The sequence below is a fragment of the Lissotriton helveticus genome, chromosome 1_2, assembly GCF_964261635.1.
Source record: "Lissotriton helveticus chromosome 1_2, aLisHel1.1, whole genome shotgun sequence".
NCBI lineage: Eukaryota > Metazoa > Chordata > Amphibia > Caudata > Salamandridae > Lissotriton > Lissotriton helveticus.
In genome coordinates, this window is record NC_136058.1 from 98,508,334 (window position 1) to 98,531,455 (window position 23,122).

General features: G+C 44.7%; 1 protein-coding gene across 1 annotated transcript in view; it reads right to left on the reverse strand.

Annotated features, from left to right (window-relative positions):
- The window catches only part of ALG6 (ALG6 alpha-1,3-glucosyltransferase), a 330,082-nt gene that overhangs the window by 37,247 nt on the left and 269,713 nt on the right, over positions 1 to 23,122 (reverse strand). The window contains exon 8 of the mRNA XM_078669299.1: positions 12,614 to 12,749. Within this exon, the coding sequence (XP_078525425.1) occupies positions 12,614 to 12,749 (136 nt within the window). The remainder of the gene's footprint in view (positions 1 to 12,613; positions 12,750 to 23,122) is intronic.

The following is a 23,122-nucleotide window of genomic DNA, read 5'->3' on the forward strand; positions in this document are numbered from 1 at the left end:
TTGGCGGCCATTTTGAATGAGGAAAAAAGCTTTTTGACCAGGCAGTCTAGCTTATTAAAAAATTTACGAGGAAGTGAACGACGAGCGCAGAAAACGACGCGCACAACGCTATCACTTCAATAACAGGAGGTGTACCGGCTAATTGGTGGAAAAAAAAGAAAACGGAATAAAACGGTAATCCAAGACTATAAACTAACATTTAAACCAATAACACAGTGACTTCATGTATTAGACAAAATGATGAGTGGAATGTGTGGACAATCAACCTAGCTAATGTAAGGAAAGGTTAATCTGGTGCTTTCTCTAAAAGCTTTCTCATTACTAAAGGTAGGACTCTATAAAAAAAAAAATGAGTGACCTGGCAACTGGTTGCTTTTGGAATCTATCACCCCCAGAGTCATTCCTGCGGGCAGGTAGTGTACCAGCCTTGAAGTGGGAAGAATGGAGGGATTATTTCCTCAATTATATCTCCACAATTGAAGAAGATGCGGAATTAAAACCTGAAAAAAAGTATAAGATGCTAATGCACAACTTGGGTGCAGGAGGAATTAAGGTTTATAATTCCATAAATAAGAAAACAAGAAGTGTAAATGACGGGGATGTGTTCTCAAATGCAATCGACGACTTGAACGCTTACTATAAACCTACGGTTTGTGTGGGGGTAGACAGATACAAATTTTTTCATAGGAGACAAGGGAAGGAGGAGACTATAGATGATTATGTATCTGCCCTAAAGGAATTAGCAATTAACTGTCGTTTCGGAGGTCTCCATGATGAGCTGATAAGGGATCAGATAGTTATGCAAGGGTCGAATGAAAACATCCAAGATAACCTCTGGGCGAAGGGGGAGTACCCATTGCAGAACATAATAGACATAGCCAGGAAAGCCGAACTTACAGGACGCTGTGCGAAAGCTGTGTTGAGGGATGAAAAAATTAAAAAAGAAAGTGATCCTGTCGGCAAGGTTACTGATCATAAGGGTTGGAGGGACAGCAAGCAAGCTGCAAGAAAGAAAGAAACTTTTCAACCCGAAAGAAGGCAAGAGAAACGGGGGAAAGGACATTGTTACCGATGCCTAAGCACTGCACACATGGCGTACGATTTTAGGTGCCCTGCCGGCGAGGCAAAATGCACGTTCTGTGGCCTGATTGGACATTTTAACAAAGCATGTAATAGAAGGAAAGCGCGGAATGTAAATGCAGTAGTAGAAGATGAGGTCAAGTTTGATGAAGACACGGATGAAGACATCAATATGTACATCCTCAACATAGACGACGAAGAAGAGAAAGCAAAAGAAACTGGAAAAGGAGCAAAGACAAAAAAACCTATGTGTACCATGACCATTGGAGGGGTGGAGATTAACATAACAGCTGACTCCGGGTCACCTTACACAATTGTGAACGAAAAGGTCTGGGAGGCGAAATTCAAGGAAGTAATCGGTCGGAGACTCAATAAACCAGACATTATCATTAAATCATTCAATGAGAGACCAATTGAAATATTGGGGTACAGGAGTCTCAGGTTCATATTCAAGAGCAGGGAGGCACAGTGTAAACTGTACATATCAAAGGTAGGACCATCAGTACTTGGGTGGATGGACCAAGGTAGTCTGGGAATCAGGCTGGATCCAAACAGCCATGAACCTGTGCTCAGCATGTCGGACACTGACGACTACGCAGGACAAATACTGGCGAAATTTCCCAAGGTGTTCAGTGGGAACATTGGAGTACTTAAGGGTTATCAGCATAGAATACAATTGAAACCTATCACCACTCCCACAGTGCATAAAGCGCGGAACATACCTTTTGCAATAAAGGAGGAAGTAAAAAATCAACTGGAGAAACTGCTAACTGATGGTATAATAGAAAGGGTGGAGGCTTCTGAGTGGGTTGCACCACTTGTCGTAGCAAAACGCCCCAATGGTAAACTAAGACTTTGTATTGATCTTCGCGATCTCAACCAAAACATCATTGTAGAACAGTACCCACTCCCTAAAATAAACGAGATGTTGTCCACCACCAAGGGAGTGAAGTGGTTTACCACCATCGACCTTAAGTCAGCATACCATCAGGTCCAGCTACACCGGGACAGCAAATCTTTGACCACCTTTGTAACACCATTCAGTTGTTTCAGATTCACTCGCGTTCCTTTTGGGTTAGCTTCAGCCGCTGCAATGTTTCAAAGACTGATGACTAACATTTTTGAGGGCGTCACTGGGATACTGTTGTTCCAAGACGACATACTGGTAATGGGAAAATCAAGAGAGGAACATGACGGTCGAGTGGAGAAAGTCCTGGGTTTATTGAACAAAAAAGGTCTAACTGCTGAGCATGCCAAATGCAAGTTTGCGTGCAAGACTGTCAACTATCTGGGGCATCAGATAACAGGCGAAGGCATCAGTCCCAAAAATGAACTAATCCAAGCCATCAAGGATGCGCCAGTACCCACCAACAGGGATGAAGTGAGGTCATTCCTCGGACTAGTAGAGTACTACTCCAAGTTTATCAAGAACTTCTCAACAAAAACCTACGCCTTAAGGCAACAGCTGAAAATGAAAAACAAATTTGAGTGGACGGACGAATGTGAGCAAGCATTCCAAGACCTGAAATGCAATATGTGCAAAGCATTACCTTTGCAAGGATTTGATCCTACCCTGGACAACTATGTGACGACAGACGCCAGCAACAAGGGCATTGGAGCAGTCCTAACACAAAAAGATGCTAAGGGAACAGAATATTCCATCGCTTTTGCTTCACGGTCTCTTACCCCAGCCGAAGACAAATATTCGGTAATAGAACGTGAAGCACTGGCCTGCGTCTGGGCCCTTGAACATTTTAGACAGTATTTGTGGGGTAGAAAGGTACACCTGTGTACTGACCACAAACCTTTAACTAAGGTGCTTACTACCAAAGGCCTACACACAGCCTCACCACGCCTGGCGAGAATTTCAGTGCGACTGTTTGATTTCATGTACGACATACAATATGTCCCCGGCATAAAGAATGTGGTCGCAGATTTTCTTAGTAGGATGCCTTTAATGATCAACGAAAACACAGGAACAAACGAAATAGATGATTCCTGCGTAGCCAAAGTATGGGAAAATTCCAGCAAGATAACGAAAGAAGAATGGTCGGAAGGATTTATGAAGGACAAAGACATTGGCATGGTAATCCAGTTGGTCAAGGAAGGGTGGACTAGCAAGAATAAATTAAGAGACGAAATTAAACCCTTCTGGGAGGTGAAGGATGAACTGTCCATTGAAGACGGGTTACTCATGAGAAGCGGAAGATATGTACCGCCGATGAGTGTCCGGGAGAAGATACTGGATGTATGCCATGAGGGTCATCTGGGCATCGCAAAAAGTAAGAACAGGATAAAAAACATGTATTGGTGGCCGGGTATCAGCCGAGACGTGGAAAGAAATGTAAGGAACTGCAAGTTGTGTGTGGAAGCTGACAAAACACAAGTGACCTACAGGCCACCCCTGCAGCCAATACAGAGCCCGTCCATGCCTTGGGAAAGAATAGGAGTAGACATTATGGGACCGGTGTCAGATGAGAAGGATCTGCAGTATATAATTGTATTAATTGACCACTACACTAAGTGGCCTGAAGTGAGAATCACCAAAAAGGCAGACTCACAGCACGTGGTCCAATTCTTGGAAGACACTTTCACGCGCGAAGGTTTGCCAAAGAAAGTAGTAAGTGACAATGGCGCACAGTTCGCCTCAGACCTGTTCAAGGACTACATGGAAAGGCACCACATTGAACACAAGACAACGTCTATATACCATCCAGCAGGAAATGGTGCTGTAGAGAGGTTTAACAGAGTACTAAAAGGTATCATACAGATAGCCACCTCAAACCAACTGGATTGGAAAAAGGAAATAATGAAAACTGTGTGGGCTTACAGAATAACACCATGTGAATCTACTGGCCACAGCCCTTTCGAACTTATGCGCGGACGGACCCCACTTACAAAGGACAATGTGGGTTGGGTTAAGGCTGCCCGCAGAGTACACTGGTCTTCGGAAATGGTGGAAGAAAAACTGGCCCAAGCACAAACCAGGAGTAAGAACTACTATGACAAGAAACACGGTTGCAAGGTTGTGCAAATCAGGGCGGGCGATGTGGTAAAGGTAAGAAGGAGTGGACATGTCGGCAAGGGTCAAGAGAGATACACCAAACCTCTTACCGTCCGTGAAGTGTACTGTAATTCCGCACGCCTGAGTGATGGGAAGGTCTGGCATTTCTCTGCACTGTCGGCCCAAAAACATCCTGGGAACGCCAGAGTGGACAACACACCTTTAGATGCCACTACAGGGCAATCCAGGGCACACAATGGGAGTGCTGCAAGACTTTATTTTTCTGACACTGAATCTGACATTGAATTTCCTGCCACCCCAGGTGACAGGAGCGATGAAGGCATACATGAAGACACCCAGCCAGCGGACCGTTCTGTTCCTTCATCCAGACCTGCAGGCGCAAGGCGCAGACTACCTGTCATTCCAACCTGTGACTTGGCGAGACCAGTGGACATTAGCAGGACCGGCAGACTGTTGGGACCGCCTGCTAAACTAAAGACTACATTTGTGGATAGTGGAGCCCCACGTTCTCTATCTGTTTCTACTGTTCCCATTACCCCCAAAGGAGGGGGATGTGTTGTGTTCATAATACTTGTGTCCCTCCTAGGACACCTTACTAGACGTGCTCCCCAGTGTCCCTGCGAGGACACCGTTCCAGCAGTGAGGTCACCAGCTGATAACTGTCACACATGACAGTTACCAGCTGATCGCCGAGCTGACTGCCGCTTCGCTCCATGTTCGGAGCAAATGTGTTGGTCAATAAAGAAGTTAAGAACTCCTTAATAGTTTTGTATTCTTAACACCGTATCACCAAAGGATTAATAATTTGTTCCGATTTGACTTCGCAGGACCGAGTAAAAAAAGCGACCGCCGGCAACAATCTTTAAGCCCGGGCTGGATTTTTCACGCATGATACCGGGTAAGTGCCGAACTGCCTCTCGTAAGCAAAAATGCTTTTTTACAGCGGTGGTATCTGAAATTAATCCCCGCTTTATGGTTTGTTTCCAGGTACCCCGGGTCCGCCACTTTGAATAAGGTCAGTGTTAGACTCATACGCATCACAGTTGTTCCACCCCTGAACTGACCCCACTAATACCCACCCGTTTTCTTTCATTTAGACTATTGTGACTACACTGCGTGAATAGGGTCAGTGTCTAAAACTGTTGGTTTGTCATCATAGGTGGTCTGATGTCAATCAGCGAGTATATAGATCAGACGTATAAAGTTATGTGTGTATATCAGTGTCTCCTTTGTGTTTAGAACATTGTGACCTCACTACACGACCCCCCCATTGGGATACTCATCCCACTAGGATTAAGGTAGGTAGTCCACAGCTGGCTGGTGGCGGCATGTTGTTTTTCTAAATATGCATATATGTTGGAATAGGTGACTTAATCTGGCGCATTTGTCTCTTGTTTTTGTAGAACTGTATGGTCCTGAGGAGAACCCCGCAATCAGGGAGTTCGAAACGAGTCGACTGTAGTTGGCCTAGTGTCAATAATAAAGATTAGAAGGACTATGTTAGGAAAATATAGGATATGGTTCCAATTGAACACTTTTATGTAACACTGTTGCATTGAAACGGCCTTTAGGGTACATCAAGTGTATAAGCTAAAAGTTTGTTTTGACACAGGGTCACACTTTTTTCCATTTTTGTTTGTAAGGGTTGGTATGAATGTAGGATGAATGTATTGGACTGAAAGTCTGGAGTGGATGAGTTGTAAATATGTACAGTGATTGTTTGTTATTATTATAGATTGTATTTAATTGTAAATTTTTGTATATGCACAAAAAAATGTTTCTGAGAAAAAAAAGTTAAAAAATAAATTACGGTCTAGTGGAACAAATAAACCAATAAACTAGTGACATTATACTAAACAGACCGGTATGTTTTGTTCATATGGGTTTTAACAGACTCTAGAGAGTAAAATACAGTATTGGCATCTGTGTTGTTTATTTCATATATCTGGCTTAGCCTTGCTATGGTAGGAGCCAAGACCCTGTTTTGTTAATCTAGTTTGAACAACAAGCGGCAGTAAATGCGATCGCGAAAGCGATCGCTATTGTACAAAACGCGCCCGCGAGTGGTGCGCGCGCGCCACAGCGACACACGTGGTTTCAATTATCGCGCCCGTGCCTGGGCATGATAACTGAAACCACATGGCCTATTGGTGTCTATTATGCACACCAGGAATTCATAAGACCCAGCAGTCTCGGAGTCAGTCTCGCAGTAATCCAGGATAGAGGCTGAAATATCTGTATCATAGTTGCAATATACTTGCCATTTGGAAGAATAAGCCCAAAACTGCACTGTGTCCAGAAGAGCTCAGATGAAAGGGAGCATCTGAGAAGGGGGGTCAGGTGTGACTTTGGCACATTGATAGTGAATACCAGCAAGTGCAGGCAGGTCGCTGTAGTCTGGAAGACGGAACACTGGCGTGGAGCGAGCCCGCCTTCAACAGCCTGACGTTGAGATAGGGGAAGACTGGCACCCCTGAACTCTACAGATGAGCTGCAACCACCACCATTACCTTGGTGAATACCTATGGGGCACTGGTAAGGACAAAGGGGAGTACAGTGAAGTGAAATTGCTTTGTGGACTACCGTAAACTGCAGATAACGTCTGTGGGTAGGCAGGATGGGATTGTGGAAGTATGCGTCCTATAACGTATTTTGAATTTCTCCTTTTTCAGGAAGAATTTGTGAGGGCGCTGGTCTAGGCAATGACGAAGACCTCCGTTCTTCTTGGGCAACAGAAAGTACCGGCAACAACAACCACAACCTACTTCTAGTGTCAACACTCTCTCTCTGGCTACCTTGGCCAAGACAGCCGCCACTTGCTGGCAGAGTAAAGAGGTGTGGTCCTCAGTCAGCCTGTAGCAAACGGGTGGCACTGCTGGAGGGGTAGCCATGAAAGGGAGGGCGTAGCCCCTTCCGAAAATCTGGAGAACCCAGTGGTCGGATGCTATCCACCTCCAGTGGTGCAGGTGATGGCATATCCTGCCTCACACTGGATGACCATGATGGTTAGAGGGTAAACTAAAGAGGCTTGGAAGCTGCAGCTGCCAGGGGAGTGGTTGGGGGAGATGGACTGGTCAGACATCTGGCAGCCTGACCCACAAGGTCTGTGGGTACCACATCCTCTGCCACGCAAGGGCTGTGAAAAAGTGCGTGCCTTGGTGGCTGAGTAGGTACAGATGCAGCTGGAATCTCCTTCTGTAGCCACAAAAAGAGCAAAGGGTGGAATTGGCGAGGGGCATGAAAAGGCCCAAGGACCTGGTTTTAGCTCTACTATCCTTGAAGCGCTCTAGCACCGAGTCTGCTTTGTCCCCAAAGAGATGGGAGCCATCAAAGGGTATGTCCATGAGCGAGGTCTGGACAGCTCCCGAAAAACTAGTGGTTCTCAACCAGGCATGGCACCTAAAGGCCACACATGTGAAACTGTTCTGCCTAGTGAGTTGGCTGTATCCAGCTCACAGCGTATAGCGAACGTAGCTGCATCCTTTCTGTAAGCAGTAGCTTTGGAGAGTATGTCCAGGGCCTCCTCCAAAACCATAGACAGCACCTGCACAATCGAGCCACAGAGCGAATGGGAGTATCGGCCCAAAAGATGAGGTGTTCACTGACCACAATGGCAGAAGAAAACATCTTCTTTCCCAAGGTATCCAGCTTCTTGGATTTCCTCTCTGGTGGAGTGATAGAGCATGAACCAGGATTTACTCTGGAAGTGAAGGCTTGGACCACCAAGCCCTCCCGGGTGGGGTGCTGGGTGAGGAAGTTGGGGGCTCCTGGAGAGGGACGACAGAGGTGGGCAACTGTCTTATTCACAAGAGTACCTGTGCAGGTCTTGGACCAGACTGAGTAGAACGCTGGTGAGGGCTTCAATAAATGGCAGAAGAGGTTCAGAAGGGGTGCCTCATGACTGAAGCATTTCAGGCAAGACATTCGTCTTACAGCCACGCAGGGCAGCTGAACTTCCAGGACCTCAGCCACCCCCTCATCACCAGAGCAAATAAGGCTCCCTCCTCCCTAGCAATGGTAGAACGAGAAACCAAGCCAGTATCTGGAGAGGCATCGACCAAATCCTCACTCCAGGTCTTCTCTTTTGACATCTAGGGGCTGCTATTCATCAGAGTCCAGTGGTCTGTCCCAGTCATCCCCAAGTGCTAGCCATAGGAATAAGGCAAAGGCTCCAGCCTTGATAGAATGCCTCCAGTCGGCATTTGGCGATGCCCATTTGGCTCCGTGTCGGAATTGGGATGAATATAGGGAAGGGGCCACTGGTGCTAATGGGGACGTCGGCAGTGGGGTCAGCACTAGGGAAGGTCAAGATGGCTTGACCAGCACCGGTTCGGATCCGTTCATCGATCCAAGCTGCCTGACTTGTGCTGGGGCAGAAGACCAAGAGGAGCCCCTCCAGAGCCCACAAGGCCCTAAGATGCTTCAGGAGGGACGGGCCACCCAAAAATTAGGTGCAAAGCCTCATAAAATTCTCAGAGTTGGGCGGGGGTTGCTCCGGCTCCTGGAAACTTGGAGCGTTGTGGAGATAGCACATGCACAACTACAGAGCCAGGCCTCCCTTATCTCGCCGGAAACCTGCGATGGACGTGGCAAAGTTGAAGACCTCTTCAACTTCTTGTTATTTTTGAGCTTGTAGGATTCACCCAAACGCCGGAACAACTACGACTGCAAGTGGCTCTGCAACGGATCTTAGGACCTTCCTCTCTACCGGGATCAAGACCGCTGCAAAGCCACACATCGAGTGGCACTTGAGCCCTTGAGGGACTGCTCCCTCAAGACCTTGGGGTACATGGCGGAACAATTGATGCAGGTCTTGGCATTGTGGTTGGACTTGAGGCACCAGAAGCAAACGAGTTGTGGGTCCGTCACTGACAATTGCTGGACACAGGCACAACAGGGCTTAAAACCAGCTTTCCTCGTGGACATCCCTGCCACACCAAGACAATGTTTCAACAATCTTTAAAAAAAAGGTCAATAATATGTCAGTCAGAAAGTGACTACGGGTAGCGCTTCTCGGAATCCGCGCTGACTGGCGCAGAAAGAAAAGGACAGACTTCAGTGCACTCGGATCACGCCTATACAGGCATGGTGTACTTAATTTCCGGCATGGTTGAGACCACGTGGAGGTGAACAATGTCTCCTACCGGCGTGCAGCAGTATTGCTCATGAAAATATTTGGGATCCAGTCTGACACCTGTCAATACTTCTAAGGTAAAGAATATGCGGTTAGAACTCTCCATCAGATACAGGACTTCTCAGTAAAATTTCAAGTTATATGCAAGAAGGAAAAACCACAACTTCGCACAGCCCTTGTCTGAATGTCTCAATAAAAGCGCCAAGAATATATACCAGAGTATACTAGTGCTTTAGATGCCTATGTTCTATGGTCGTGTGACAAAGTGCCATAGACAGTGCAGACAGGATTGGGCAGTCCTAACTTCAAGAGGGAGTGTTTAACTTCTGCTCACATATTATCCCACAAGGACTATCTAAACAAGCATGTGCAAAGCCTCAGTGGGCCTCGAAAAGTGTAGTTTAATGGGATCTCTTGTTGAAACACATCCACACTAGTAGAACGTGCTCCGCACATGGTATTGTCAATTAGCATGTTCCTGAAATGTGCCCGGACCGACAGTAGCATGTCTCGCAGGCATCTGTCTACACCAAAAATGTGAAAGTAAAATCCTATAACATTCAAATGTTTTTTTTAGATCTGAGGACACACTATACCTCTGGTCGGTTACATAAGGGATACATTGCTTACATATCTGAGCTTATTTAAACCTTGTTGCTGCAATGACAGAGTTAAACAGTAATAAATCAAGAATTCTAAAGACATTAGCACTTGCGCTGGGATCATTTTCAAAATTAAATTTGTAACCACAGCGATCTTGCTCATGAAACTCAGCCCTCCCACAGCTGCTTGTCACAGCTGTGTAGACATAACATAAAGAAGGCCAAGAGCACCAACGAGTAATCCATCTTTCTCCGGCCCCCTCGAGCAGTACAGAACATGCTCTTCAAATCTGCTGAAGATTACAAGTGAGCAGGGGAGTTTGGCAGCGCCAGTAAAGACACAAGCCGCCTAATAGCCAATGAAGGATTGCACACCCCTCAGCATGTGTTGCGCGTCTGTAATTGGGATCCATGTCAAAGGGCCCGTTATAGGCACACCAGGATAAACTTACCGCCACTGCTTGCGTAGACGATTTCTCAGTTTATCCGGATTAACGGGCAAATAAGCCGCCGACCTCTTCAACTTTGAAAATGTTTGGGCTAATATTAGCTACAAAACACACATTTCCTCTCAGCGCTATTTGTTGCCACAACGCTTTTTCTGAACCCGGAAATCGCCGAAGGTCGTGGGGGAAGGGCTGTTATTAATGCATGAAAGATAATCACGTTTTTACATTCATATATTCTATTACCCATCCACCAGCTCTTGGTCTATCTTTATTGACTATATTAGACTGCAGAATGACTGGTAAATACGACTTTTAAGTTGCCCGATGCATATAGGACATGGCTGCCTTGACCCGCAACAGTAACTGTTATTTGTGTAACAACTTCCAATTGTAATTTTCGGAGTCAATACTAAGTATGACTTGTTAACCTGCGTGGCACGAGTTTCACGTGGCCACGCCTACTCTGGATTGCAGCAGCAATTATAATTTGTGAAATAATTAGCAATAGCATGTATTTATATCTTATTTTGATCTGCCTATCAACCGTCTTAATCAGTTTTCATTTAGGTTCCCAGTGAATTTTATGGATAGTTCTGCTTTGCTTCATCATTAATTAAAGTCTGTGTACTAATGATATTTTTGTAGGTGATATAATCAATAGATAATCATGTTATGTATCAATGTGCCTACATAGCGCTCTGAACAGGTAAAGTTCACATTATACAAGAAAACTATAAATAAAACCAATGAACACCCCCTGCCCCCCGTCAGATTTCACAACGTTGCACTGCTTGTGTGTGGGTGTAAAGTGACAGACCATGGAACTCCAGCCGCATTGTATATCTTGTCCTCAGTCTCCCCAGCTTACAAGTGTAGCTTTTGCCAAGGGATGCAAGAGGCAGTATGGCTCGTTCTGCAAGTGGCTTTCACAAGAAGGGTACTTCATTCTGGATGAAGAGCCTTTCAAATTGAGTGCTATTGCAATAAATGCTTTAGAGCAGAAGCATGTCATATTTTTATAAATATTTCCCTGTTCTGGCTGCATATTCGTTTCTTGTTTTACCGCACATAAATCATCATAAATATCCGGAGAAACGTCTAGAGAATGTATGCTAACACTGTGCGTGCTCTTTGTGCATAACTGGTACGTCATGCCTTCACATTGAAGGGACAACTGATGTACTGTATTTTAGAGTACCTATCTATCTATCTATCTATCTATCTATCTATAAAATTATGTATGGGTTTCAGAACCTAACACACTGCAAGTATACTCAACTTTCACATACAATAGCAGATTAAAGTTGAACAGACTGGCTTGATAGATTAAACTGTCCAAAAAGTCTACGTACCTGAAAAGGGGCAAGCGCAAATTGTATTGTATTGTAATTGCATTTATATAGCGCTTACTTTCCCTGATGAGGCGTCAAAGCACTTTTTCGGCATGTAGCATACTACTCTGCAAACCATAAATGATTAGTGGTGAATTAGTATAGTGAAAATATGAAAGTAATTTGAGTGGTGGATATGTTAATCAGTTATTTGGATTGAAAAGAATAGTGGAAAATTGATGCCCTCAAGAAAAATTTGGCCCGAGGTTTCTTAAAAGGTCTTTTCAGATGATTCACCTACAGATATACAATGATTCCTGGCCGAATAGGGCCCGTCAGAGGACACCATTTCACACCCATCAACTTGGATACTCTGGTTGTAATTTAAAAATAATTCTATCTAGTCAAAGGAATTACACGTCCAAACATTCAAATTAATCTGGCCGCATGTGAAGCACTACTAACACACTGACAATTGAAGACATTCTTGAAGACCTGAAAACTGGAGTAAAAACTGGAGTAAGTGGATACTTTTATTGGAGTTATGTATTTTTTTGTCTAGGCGATTGCAGCAAGTGAACGTTGTACCGTGGCAGCAATAGGTGTTTTCATTATACACAGTGAAACACGCACTTATACAGCTAGCAATATGCCAAGTTGAAATACAACAATGAGAGTCGTATGGTTTGGAAAACGGTGCCGAGTAAATTTGTTTTCAGTGGCTTCTGTAAATTCTACATATTTGGACTGAGACTGACATGAAATAAAAGAGCATTCCACATGCTCCAAGCGGCTATTAATTGGATATTGCGTCCAAAGACAACTATGCTCGGAAAAGGAAATACATGTGTACTGAAAAAGTAACATGGGATAATATTTCTGTGTTCACTCGTGCTTTTAATAAGACATTTCTAAAGTAACTGGAAAGGATCACAGATGCGGAAGACAAAAAAAAACATGATAGTTGAACTAAAACATAAAAGTAGACATACCTCAAACAATCCTCGATCAACTGGGAATAGTCTTCGTAGCACCTGAAGTACTTGCTCTACATCCGACAAAAATGGTAACCAACAGAGAGCGAAGGACGCCATCACGGTGCAAGCAATTTTAATGAAAAAGAATAACCTAAAAAACAGAGACAAATTTATTAGAAACATCCATACAGTAAGAAGGCTCTCAATTAAATGAGGGACACATTTGATTACTTGATAATGCAAAGGTTTCATATTCTTAACAGCACACAACTCCTACATAGGTAAGGATACTAAAAAACAGCAACAGGGATTAATCAACACCTGTTCGCATAAACAACAGCCTACGGTTGAAGATATTGCTGGTCACCCACTGCAGAGCAGAAATAGATTCACGCCATCATTTGATTTTTCAAAAACATTCCATCTTCACTTTGGTTGGCCACGATATTAACTCCAATAAGTGGTTTAATTGTGACTGGTGTGGCGTTCCCTTAGGAATAGATTGGTGCTTTTCTGGTTCTCGTATTTTAACAAGCATTGGCAAAGCCAATAGGTCTGGTGTTGGCCGCCAGCCTTTCAATTTGTGTTTTGTTCTCTCTTGGTTTTTGGAAAACATTATTCATGGTGAAGCTCATTAATTGAAGACAAAAAAACGAAAAAATACACAGGCTAAAGACAAAAACGTTTTTGGGTCCCAAAAATGTAAAAAAGGCACACATTACCATAGTAGTCCCTGGCATTAAAGGGACATTTATGTGTCGATGTGCTCCTTGTGAAAGGGTAACATGCTGTATCTCACACTGAAGTCAGCCAATGCCTGAAAAACCTGACCCATAGCTCCATGATGCATGTTGGAGTGGGTACAATAAATATGTGAATGACAACAGACTAATGGGTGAAGTCTGGATGAAAATCCCAGTAGATAACTATGTTATACACATAAGTTTATTAAAAAAACGTTCTGGCTCACACTATAAAAAAGCCAATCGGTCTAGCATCGGCTGCCAGCCTCTTGCCTTTGTGAATAGTTTTTTTTGCAATCTTTATTACAAATAGATAGAGAGGGTAAAGTTAGATAGAGAGGATTGCAAGGACAGCTAGAGAGGCTTGTATACATAGAGAAAGATAGAGACGGCTGCTTAGATAGAGAGGGTTCACATAGTGAAGGTTGCATAGATGGAGTGTGTTGCCTAGAGAGATAGAGTTATAACTATAGCGTTGCAAAGAAAAATAGAATTGCATAGACCGAGAAATAGTGCTGCGAAGGTACATAGATAGACAGAGGGGGATGGATAGACAGACAGCTAAAGAAACAGGTAGATAGATAGGAAATTGGAATAAATAGTATAACTTCAATTAGTAACTGAATAGGCAACTAGCTATACAAGCACAAAACACAAGAGTACTGAATGCAAACTAGAAAGACACACAAGCACGACATACAGCCTAAATTGGGTTACAAGTATAATTGTACCTCTCAACTAAAATACGTACCATCATGATATACAGGAGTGAAGTTATAAAAGCATTTTGTTGCATGCATACTAAAAAGAGGATAGCTTTATAACTAAGAATTTTAAGTATACACAATCTGGTATGGTGTGGGATAACTTCAGTCAGATAAACAAAGACGAGTCTAAAAGGATTTTTAAAAGCATTAGCAGGAGACAGGAACTGATATAGCTGTAATATGTCATGCGCTTACATCAAAAGCAAAGGGGAATAGCTAGTAGGAAACATCCTGCTACGAACTCAGCCTATAAACACAAACTTAACACTAAAGTAATAATAAAGTAAAGACAAAAGCACTGGTGTGGTTTGTTCCTTGACACACAGCACAATTCAGTCACTACAAGCGAAGTTAGTCAGTGGCTGAAGGAGGAAAACCCACTGCCATATGCTGTATGCTGTAGTGGGCGGAAGCAAAATGTGAATGACACAACAACAGACCAAAGAATGTACCGAGATGGATGAAAGCCCCTTGAGTAAGTATATTACACACATATTTTTAGTGAAACCAAGAGGTCTTGACAAACCCCAGAATCAAAAAAAGGCAACTGTCTTGACACACAAGATTTCTGTATTGAAGCCATGCTGTATCCTCCAGTGAAATCCTTTGCAAGGATTTTGCTGAATGAGCTTAAATCAATGATTGCCTGTAAGGATATGTTACCATTTAAGCAGACGTCCTTTCACAAGGTGTTCATGATGCACAGTGCAGTGGCACTCGGACAATTTGAAAAATGATTTTGTCACAGGGATCCTGCTCTCACACAGAACTGTGCATAGAGACTTGGAACCTCAGTGAATTAGGGTGTGCCAAAACTCACTTTAGTACCCAAAATCCCCTACCAGACTAGCAATCAGTGTCTCATTGGTTCTTACAAACTCCCAATGTTTAGACAACCCAGAACATGGACTTAGAACACCTCAGGTAACGTGGAACACATGAACACTCTTTCGTTATACCAACATATCAATCCAGAACTAGGAGTAAATTAAGACATGTGTACATTTGAAAGGTTTATTTCTAATGCAGTGTTCTCAAGCGCAGTACCTTAGCTAATACAAGCAAACATATTATAAGAAACAAAGTAATCAGCATAGATACTAGTCCATAAAATACAAAGGGAGAAAGCATGTTAAAATGCTAGAGGGAAGAAGGCTAAATGGCACCTAAGTCTTACCCTCCCTTGCTAGTATATTATATTATATCTAAAGAAGGTCTCTTTGGGTTTTAGCAGGGCAGCCCCATACCTCTGATCCTAGTGGAAAGGGATCACATCATCTTCCACCAGCTCTCTGCATGCGAAGAATCATCAAGTGTGTTGGCATGCTCTGTGCGGTGCAATATTAAACGCGCCTAAAGCCAGAGTTGGCCGCAGCTGCATATATGTTATGTCTAGAACGTGCGAAGATCAGACCTCACAACAACCACTGTGTTGAAATAACCTTGAAGGCCTCGGCACTCACTGTACAGACATAGCTTACCAAGCAAAGCTGATACAATAGCAAAACATATTATTCTCGTGTGAAGCAAAATATTCTACTAGGCTCAAAGCTCTAATAACAATATATGCCGTGTGCAGAAGCAGCAGAAAGGTAAAATGGCGTTTAAACTCCTAATAAGCTCATGCTAACTTAACACAGTGTGAAGGCACAACATATCAATATGACAATTTCTTTTCCACAGACAATGATGTAGGGAGTTGTGGGCCCCATATACTACAGAGGTGTCAAATGAAGCTCAGCTCTCATTGTACAATTGCTCTTCATCCACTCCACTAAAACGCTAAGTGAAAACGCCCTCTATTGGATTACTGGGAGGATGAGAAAGTGATAAAAGCTGTATTTCATAGAATGGCATGGCTTGCTACCTATTCTCAACATCATGATTCAGTGACAGTAGCCTTAGCCCTGGTGGAATGAGTTCTCGGACTTTCCATGTCTTGCTTCTTGGCCTGCAGATCTTGCGGTAGAATACTATCTACCTCAACAGGGTCTGCCCCTCTGGACAGCCTTCCATTTCTACATAAAAAAGATGCTCATCCACACAATGGTACTTGGTACAATCATTGTAAAAGATGAATGCTCTTTTAGGGTCCAGTCAATGGAGCCTCTCCTCTTTTTACAAGGGGTAAAGGAGAGCAAAAAACCCTGGCAGAGTGATAGAATGCACAACGTGAAAGGGAGTCATGACTTCTGGTAAGAATGCCTCCTGAGTCCTCTGCATCAACTAGTCCATGAAAAAGATGGTGTATGGTGGTTGCACTGAAAGTGCCCGGATGTCAGTAAGACTGCCTTCAAAGTTAGGAGACTCAGCAACAATACATCAGCTCGAATGGCATGCGCAGGAGAAATGTTGAGACCAAGTAAAGATCCCACAGTCACATCATAAACTGCTTCGGAGGGAACATATATATGTCATACCTTCGATAATAAATCTATTCACAACAGGTGATTTAAAACAGGATGGTGGTTCAGTAAATGTAAAAAGGCTAAAGGTCCAACAAATAACCTTTAATAGTGCCAACTACAAGGCTTTGCTGGCCCAAAGATAAAATAATCAAAAAGACATCCAACAACTTTGGTTGCAAGAGATCCAGCTTACTAATGGTACAACAGGCAATAAATTTGTCCCAGAGCCGGTATAAATGCATTTTGTGGAAGCGCGCCTATTGGCAAGGATGACATCAACAGCTTCAGTTGCTGCCGCTCACTCAACAGATAAGTAGGTGTAGATTGCACGGATTAAAATGAAGGGCCCTGTTCTGCTGCTGTGATAGAAGATCCTGGTGAAGTGGTGTCATGATCAGAGGACAGATCATGCCAATTAGATATGCAGGTGTCCCATGTCTATTCCAAACGGAATACATCTCTAAAAGAGCATTCTGGCAGAAACTCCAAAGTCCCAATCTTATGACACTGCACCTTCTTGACAGTGGCTAAAAGATCCATCCAGGATTCTTCCTGCTGTTGGAAGATGCCCTGCGTCACCATGGGACGGAGATGCCACTAATCTTTTTGTTAGACTCAACCTGTTCAGCTAATCCACTCCGGCATTCATGGATCTTGGCATGGGGTTTGGATTCTGGCTCTCCAATCAACCCAGAGGTGCACAGTGTTCTGTCACAAGACTCAGCATTCCACTCCGCTCTGCTTGTTGTAATGCCACATGGCAGGGGTGTTGTATGTGAGAACCTTCACCTGCCTCTCCTTGATGGACTGCAGGAATGCCTTCGAGGTAGATAAATGGTCTGTAACTCCAACAGACTGATGTGGAGTCAGGCTTCGGTTGGAAACTACAGTCTCTAATCTCGAGCTCCCCCAGATGACCTCTCCAGCCCAGCAGGGACAAGTCTGTCACTATGTTAGAGTTGGGTGAGGAAAGGAAAGGGGCGTACACTAGACCAATTTCATTCAAACAGTCACCACTGTAGATTGTGAGCTCGCACCTCAGAGATATGGATGATATGTGTTTTCTTAATGCTGGGCTCATTGGAACTTCAGATGCAAGTGCAGAGCCTAGTGACAAGGAGGATGCAGAAGGCGAAGATGCTAAGAAGCCTCAAAGCTTATCTAACCGTGATCTAGAAACAAAGTTGAAATATATAGTGATTGTAGCCTGAATGTCAACTTATTGAGGCGGAGGGGAGACCCTGAACTACATTGTGCCTAGGACAGCTCCAATGAAGTGAAGCGTCTCCAAAGGAGTCAAGTGCTTGTTTATTGTGAACCTCAATAATGTCAGGAGGTTTGCCGTTATCTGGAGGTGGTCTACAACTGACTGTCAAGATCAGGAAAGACTGGTAGCTCTGACTTCTGAAGGTGGACAGAGGCCAAGGCAATCACTATCGGAGGGGTGCTGGTAAGGCTGATGTGGAGGGACTACTTGGCAGGGTAAAAAGAAAAGGTAGGGATAGCAATTTTGAATGATCTGTAGGACCCATCTGTTGGACATGATGGATTAGCACCCTGGGAGGAAATGATGGACCCTGCCGCCTGCTGGATGGGCATGCACCACTAAGGGCAAATTGAATGTGGTGTGGTAGCTCTTTCAGCAGGGGAACAGGAATGCCAGGACTGATGCTCCTGCTGCCCCATGCAAAGTCTGCCAGACCTGCATCCACGGCTTTGAAGGGGCTAAAGTAACTACTGTAGTGGTTAAGAAGATTATCTTTGCCTCTATATATACCAACTCCTTGAAAAAGCCTCTGAACTATTGAATTGGTGTGGAAACTGCTTGGCAGGTGTCTCCTGAGGTCACTCCTGAGGCGGAAGCCGGGAGGGGCGAGGTGCACGCATTGAGATTTTAAAAATTGGCACTGTGTTACTACCTTCGCTTCGTTGTTTTTATTGGCACTGTATCTCTACCTTTACTTTGTTTTCTAACCTGCACCGCATCTCTGCCTTTCTCTTCATTTCTCTCCTGAGGCGGAAGCCGGGAGATGTTTATTTGCGCCAGATTTTAAAATTGTAAATTTTACTTTGGGCATTGTATCCCCTACCTGCCACCTCTGATTGCCGTGATGCTTCTTTGACACCCTTTGCCGCATTTTGCCTCGTTGCCCCCTCTCAGCCGATTAGGAGCTGAGGGGCATTGTGGAACTAGGAGGCTGCGCGCAAGTTTGGCGGCCATCTTAGGAGAGGCAGGCTTGCTAGTCGGCGGACTAGGTTTGCTGCCTCACGGGCGGACACTATAAATCAAGACGGGGATGGTTCCGCGCAGCGGACGCGAGCAGCGGTCGCGCTTCTCCCGCGCCAAAGGAGCGCCTAAGGAAAGCCTGTCTGCGCCCATCAGCGTCCTGGAGGCGGTCGGTGGCGGACGGGTGGAAGTTGTCTTGATGCACTCTTCGGATAAAATACTTAGGTACACTTCGGCACAACTCCTAGGATTAAGAGGAAACATTATTGGTCGCTGCTCAGTTCAGCGCCACCGCTTGAGGGGCAACTTTTGCTGCCCCAGTTGTGGATGGACACTGAATAGGGGCTTAACTAAGAGGGCCCCCCTGGAGTTGGAGAACTAATGTAAACTGAGGCTGAGCATGGGAGCTTCGGTAAGAAATGCCACTTGTGCTCTTCCTAATACCCGGTCTTTGAGTAAACATGCTCTGGATCTTTTTAATCTATTACCAGAATGCAAACCTTCATGTCTTCCTGACTGAGACTTGGCTAGGTGAGTATTCAGGTCCGGATATTGCCAACGCCCTTCCCCCTAACTATTTTATGATCAGGAAAGATCGGGGATCCGGTAAGGGAGGTGGGGTTGCATTGGTGATAGATAAACGTTTTGAGCGCTCCATTGTCCCGACGGATGACATTCATGGGGCAGAGGCGCTGGGCTTCTGCTTCACACTTTCACCTTACCAATCCTGTGCTGGGCTGTTGGTTTACAGACCCCAAGGCCCAATTGGTTCTTTTCATGAGGAGCTTTATACAGTGATGTCCTCCATGTGTGTGAAGTTTAAACACTGCCTACTTTTAGGCGATTTTAACATCCATATGGATCTGGTTGATGCGGCTGATACCATCAATCTCCTTAATACCACTAAGCCACTGGGCCTGTTGCCCTCTCTTGCGTCACCCACTCACAATAAAGGCCACACACTGGATCAAATATTTTCTACTATTCCGATTGTAGTAGCTGCACCTAAACCAGTGTTGTGGTCCGACCACATGCTGGTGAACTTTGATATTCTGTAGAAATCCAGGTCCACCACCAGGGGTCCTGGTCGTTAATCCCAGGTCCCTCGTGCTTTCCACAGGGTGTCACCGGATTCGATAGCACAGTACTTGATGGCACACCCTTGCTCGTTCACTGGCGATCTAGAGGAAGATCTAGAGCTCTTTCAAACGTGGCTAGTGCAGTGTCTTGATAAGCTAGTACCTCCCCAGTCGGTTCATAAAAACTCCACTCGTGCCTCGGCACCCTGGTTCACGCCGGTGCTTAACACCAGCCGCAGGCATTGTAAGAAGGCCGAAAGAGCATGGCGATTGAACTACGAGGAACCACTGAAGGAAGCCTATAGGTTGTGCGTTAAGGCTTATCATAAAGAAATCTATTTGGAAAATAAATCCTACTTTGCCAGGAGGATTGATGAGGCTAATAACACCAGCAAGGAAATCTTTATGATTGTGAAGGAATTCACATCGCCTGCCTCTATTACACCTAAGTGCTCTTTCGATGAACCATGGGTCACTCAATTGGCGGGTTTTTTACCAACAAAATCCAGAGCATTCAGGCGTCTTTTTCGCCTGTCGCACCTGTGGGAGCCTTTAATTCGTGCCCCTGCCGCTTCTGCCCGCATCTGGGCGGCCGTCACTGTCTAACTTTCCGCCTCTCTGGCCTAAAGCTTTGTTGGATTTCTTATCCAAAATGAAATCGGGTTCCCCGCTGGACCCCTGTCCCGCTAAGTTTTTAGCCAAAATCGCACGTCATCAACCCCCTCATTAATCCGATTTCAAATCAATCCCTTGAGTTGTGTGTGGTGCCGCAGGCCTGGAAACAAGCGCTGGTTCTGCCCCTCTCGAAAAAGCCGACCCTTGACTCTAGTATTCATGCTAACTATCGGCCTATCTCCTTGCTCCCGGTCCTGGCGAAGGTCGTGGAAAAGCACGTGCAGTCCGTTCTCTCGGAGTTTGTGGAGACACATGGTGTCCTCTATCACACCCAGTCCGGGTTTCGGGCGAATATGAGTACCGAAACGGCACTGCTGGAGGTGTCGGAGGCCATCAAAGAGGTCCAAGATAATCATAGAAATGTAACTCCTATTCCCTATTACCCTATTGGTTAATATGGATGCTCTCACTCTCATTCCATTTACTAGAGATCGTCCAATAACAAAAAGGAAAAGTGAAGCGAGGGAAACACTCCGCCCTCTATGATTTTTTAGTACTTTTTAATATTTTTTGAAGACATTTCAATTTAATAGGGGCTTCTCCAATTTGTGGAGTCAACGCGATTCAGCCAGTTATCTTGGGCCTCATCAGGACTGGGGTATATAAGGATGCCTTTCAATAAGGACACCAATCTTTCAATGATCCCGGTAATACTACACTCTAGAATACATATCCGTCAACTTAAACTGGCATAAATCGATGGTTCGATAATTCAATACCGACAATGCACCTCAATTCAAATACGCAAAGTCGGGTTGTCAGGATCAGTGAAGTTTCACTTCAGACACCTTCCAATAATTCGGTAATTTTATACACAGCAAAACGCGGAACTTACCTCTCGGTTCCAGCTTTGTCACTCACATCCTTCTACTTATCTCTCATTGAATATTGGTTCCAACGCATTGCTTGTATTTTCATGTTTTTGTGAATTGCGGGTGTGTGGGCAGGTGGGCGGACCTGCCCTGCTCAGAGAGCAGAGACTGTTTGGTCGGTCCTCTCGGCCTGCCCAAACCACGCACTCTGCACTTCTGCATGCAGGAACATGTCATCCCCTACAGCCCCTGGCTGGGCGGCGTCCCGACCAATCACAACGCTCCAATGGAGTGTTGTGACTGGCTTAGAGGGAGGGAGCCTAGCTGCCTGCTTCCTGTTCCTGCCCGAGGCAATGAGAGCAGGAGCAGTGAAGATGCAGGACCTTGGCCAGCGGAAAGGTAGGTTTAAATTTTTATTATTGAACCCCCTTCCCCGCGTGACCCCACCCGCGAGCCATGCCGGCCGCTACTGGCAAGGAGATTTTAAAGTGGAGACGATACAAAAGGCCAATTAAGTATATTTAAATGGCTTGTCCGTAAGAGAGAGACTTTAACAAAAGGTCAATCTAAATATCATTTTCATCCTTCACCCAGGAATCGCAACTACCAAGGGTAGGAAAAACAGGGAGGATTTTCACTTCGTGGAAGGAGAGTGAGGGTAAGTGAATGGGCCACAACTACTTTAGTACTGTAATGTCATAATGCAAATACTTCAGTACAAACTATATAACATGAAAAAAGGCTCATCTTACTATACTCAATGTCTGATCTGCTTTATGCTACTTCACCTTTTACCTTAAAACTGCTAGTTTTCCTGTTCAGTTTCTGAGGCAATGGTGTGGGATGTAAACCCTCAGTGCTGCCATAGAGTAACTCTTCCAGTCTGTCTACACTCTTCGTGCTGACCAGCACTGTTCTATTGTTTGTTACTCCCTAATCCTGCTTATTGGGGAATATCACTGGGGGCTCTCCTTTCCTACCCCTTTTGATTATTTTAAGTCTCGGAACTTTCCATTAAATTACTTTTTGAAATTATGCTGTAGCTATAGCTTTCAAAATTTTGACGATCTCTTCTGCCTGCCTACCCATGAAGCTTTAGATTAGTAACTATGAGCACTGGGGCCAGATTGGTATTGCTCATAATCACGAGGAAGCAGTTATGGCCGAAATATACTGCTCTAAAATAAAATGGTCAAGACTCTTGAATGCCAGTTTGGTAGAGACAACCTCAGAGCAGATTCTTAACCCGTGCAACAGATCACATTAACAGTCAAGGTCCCCACATTTCTCTATGAACCAAACGAAATTTATTTATTTATTTATTTTTATTTATTATTTGAGTTTGTAGAGCGTGACAGCTACCCCTAAGGGTTTCCCGGCGCTAAGATTGTGCAACTAATAAAGTCAGGTAGAGGCGGATGCAGTTATTGATCAAAGAGCCAGGTCTTAACGGCTTTGCGGAAGCGAGTGTGACTATCCTCCGACCGAATGATCAGAGGAAGAGAGTTCCATAACTTAGGCCCCAGATAGGCAAAGGAACGGCCTCCCATTCTAGAAAGTTTGACCCTCGGCACAGAGTAGAGGATTTGGGAGGAGGATCGGAGGGAACGGGTAGGAGAATACGATTACACCAAGGTCTGAAGATAACTTGGGGCCACCTTCTGTCTGATCTTGTGCATATAGGTAAGCGTCTTGAACTTCGCACGGTTTTCCACCTTCAGCCAATGAAGCTCACGAAGGTGGCTGGATACATGGTCGGTTTTACGGCGGCCGCTAAGCAGGAGCGCTGCGGCGTTTTGTACCAACTGGAAGC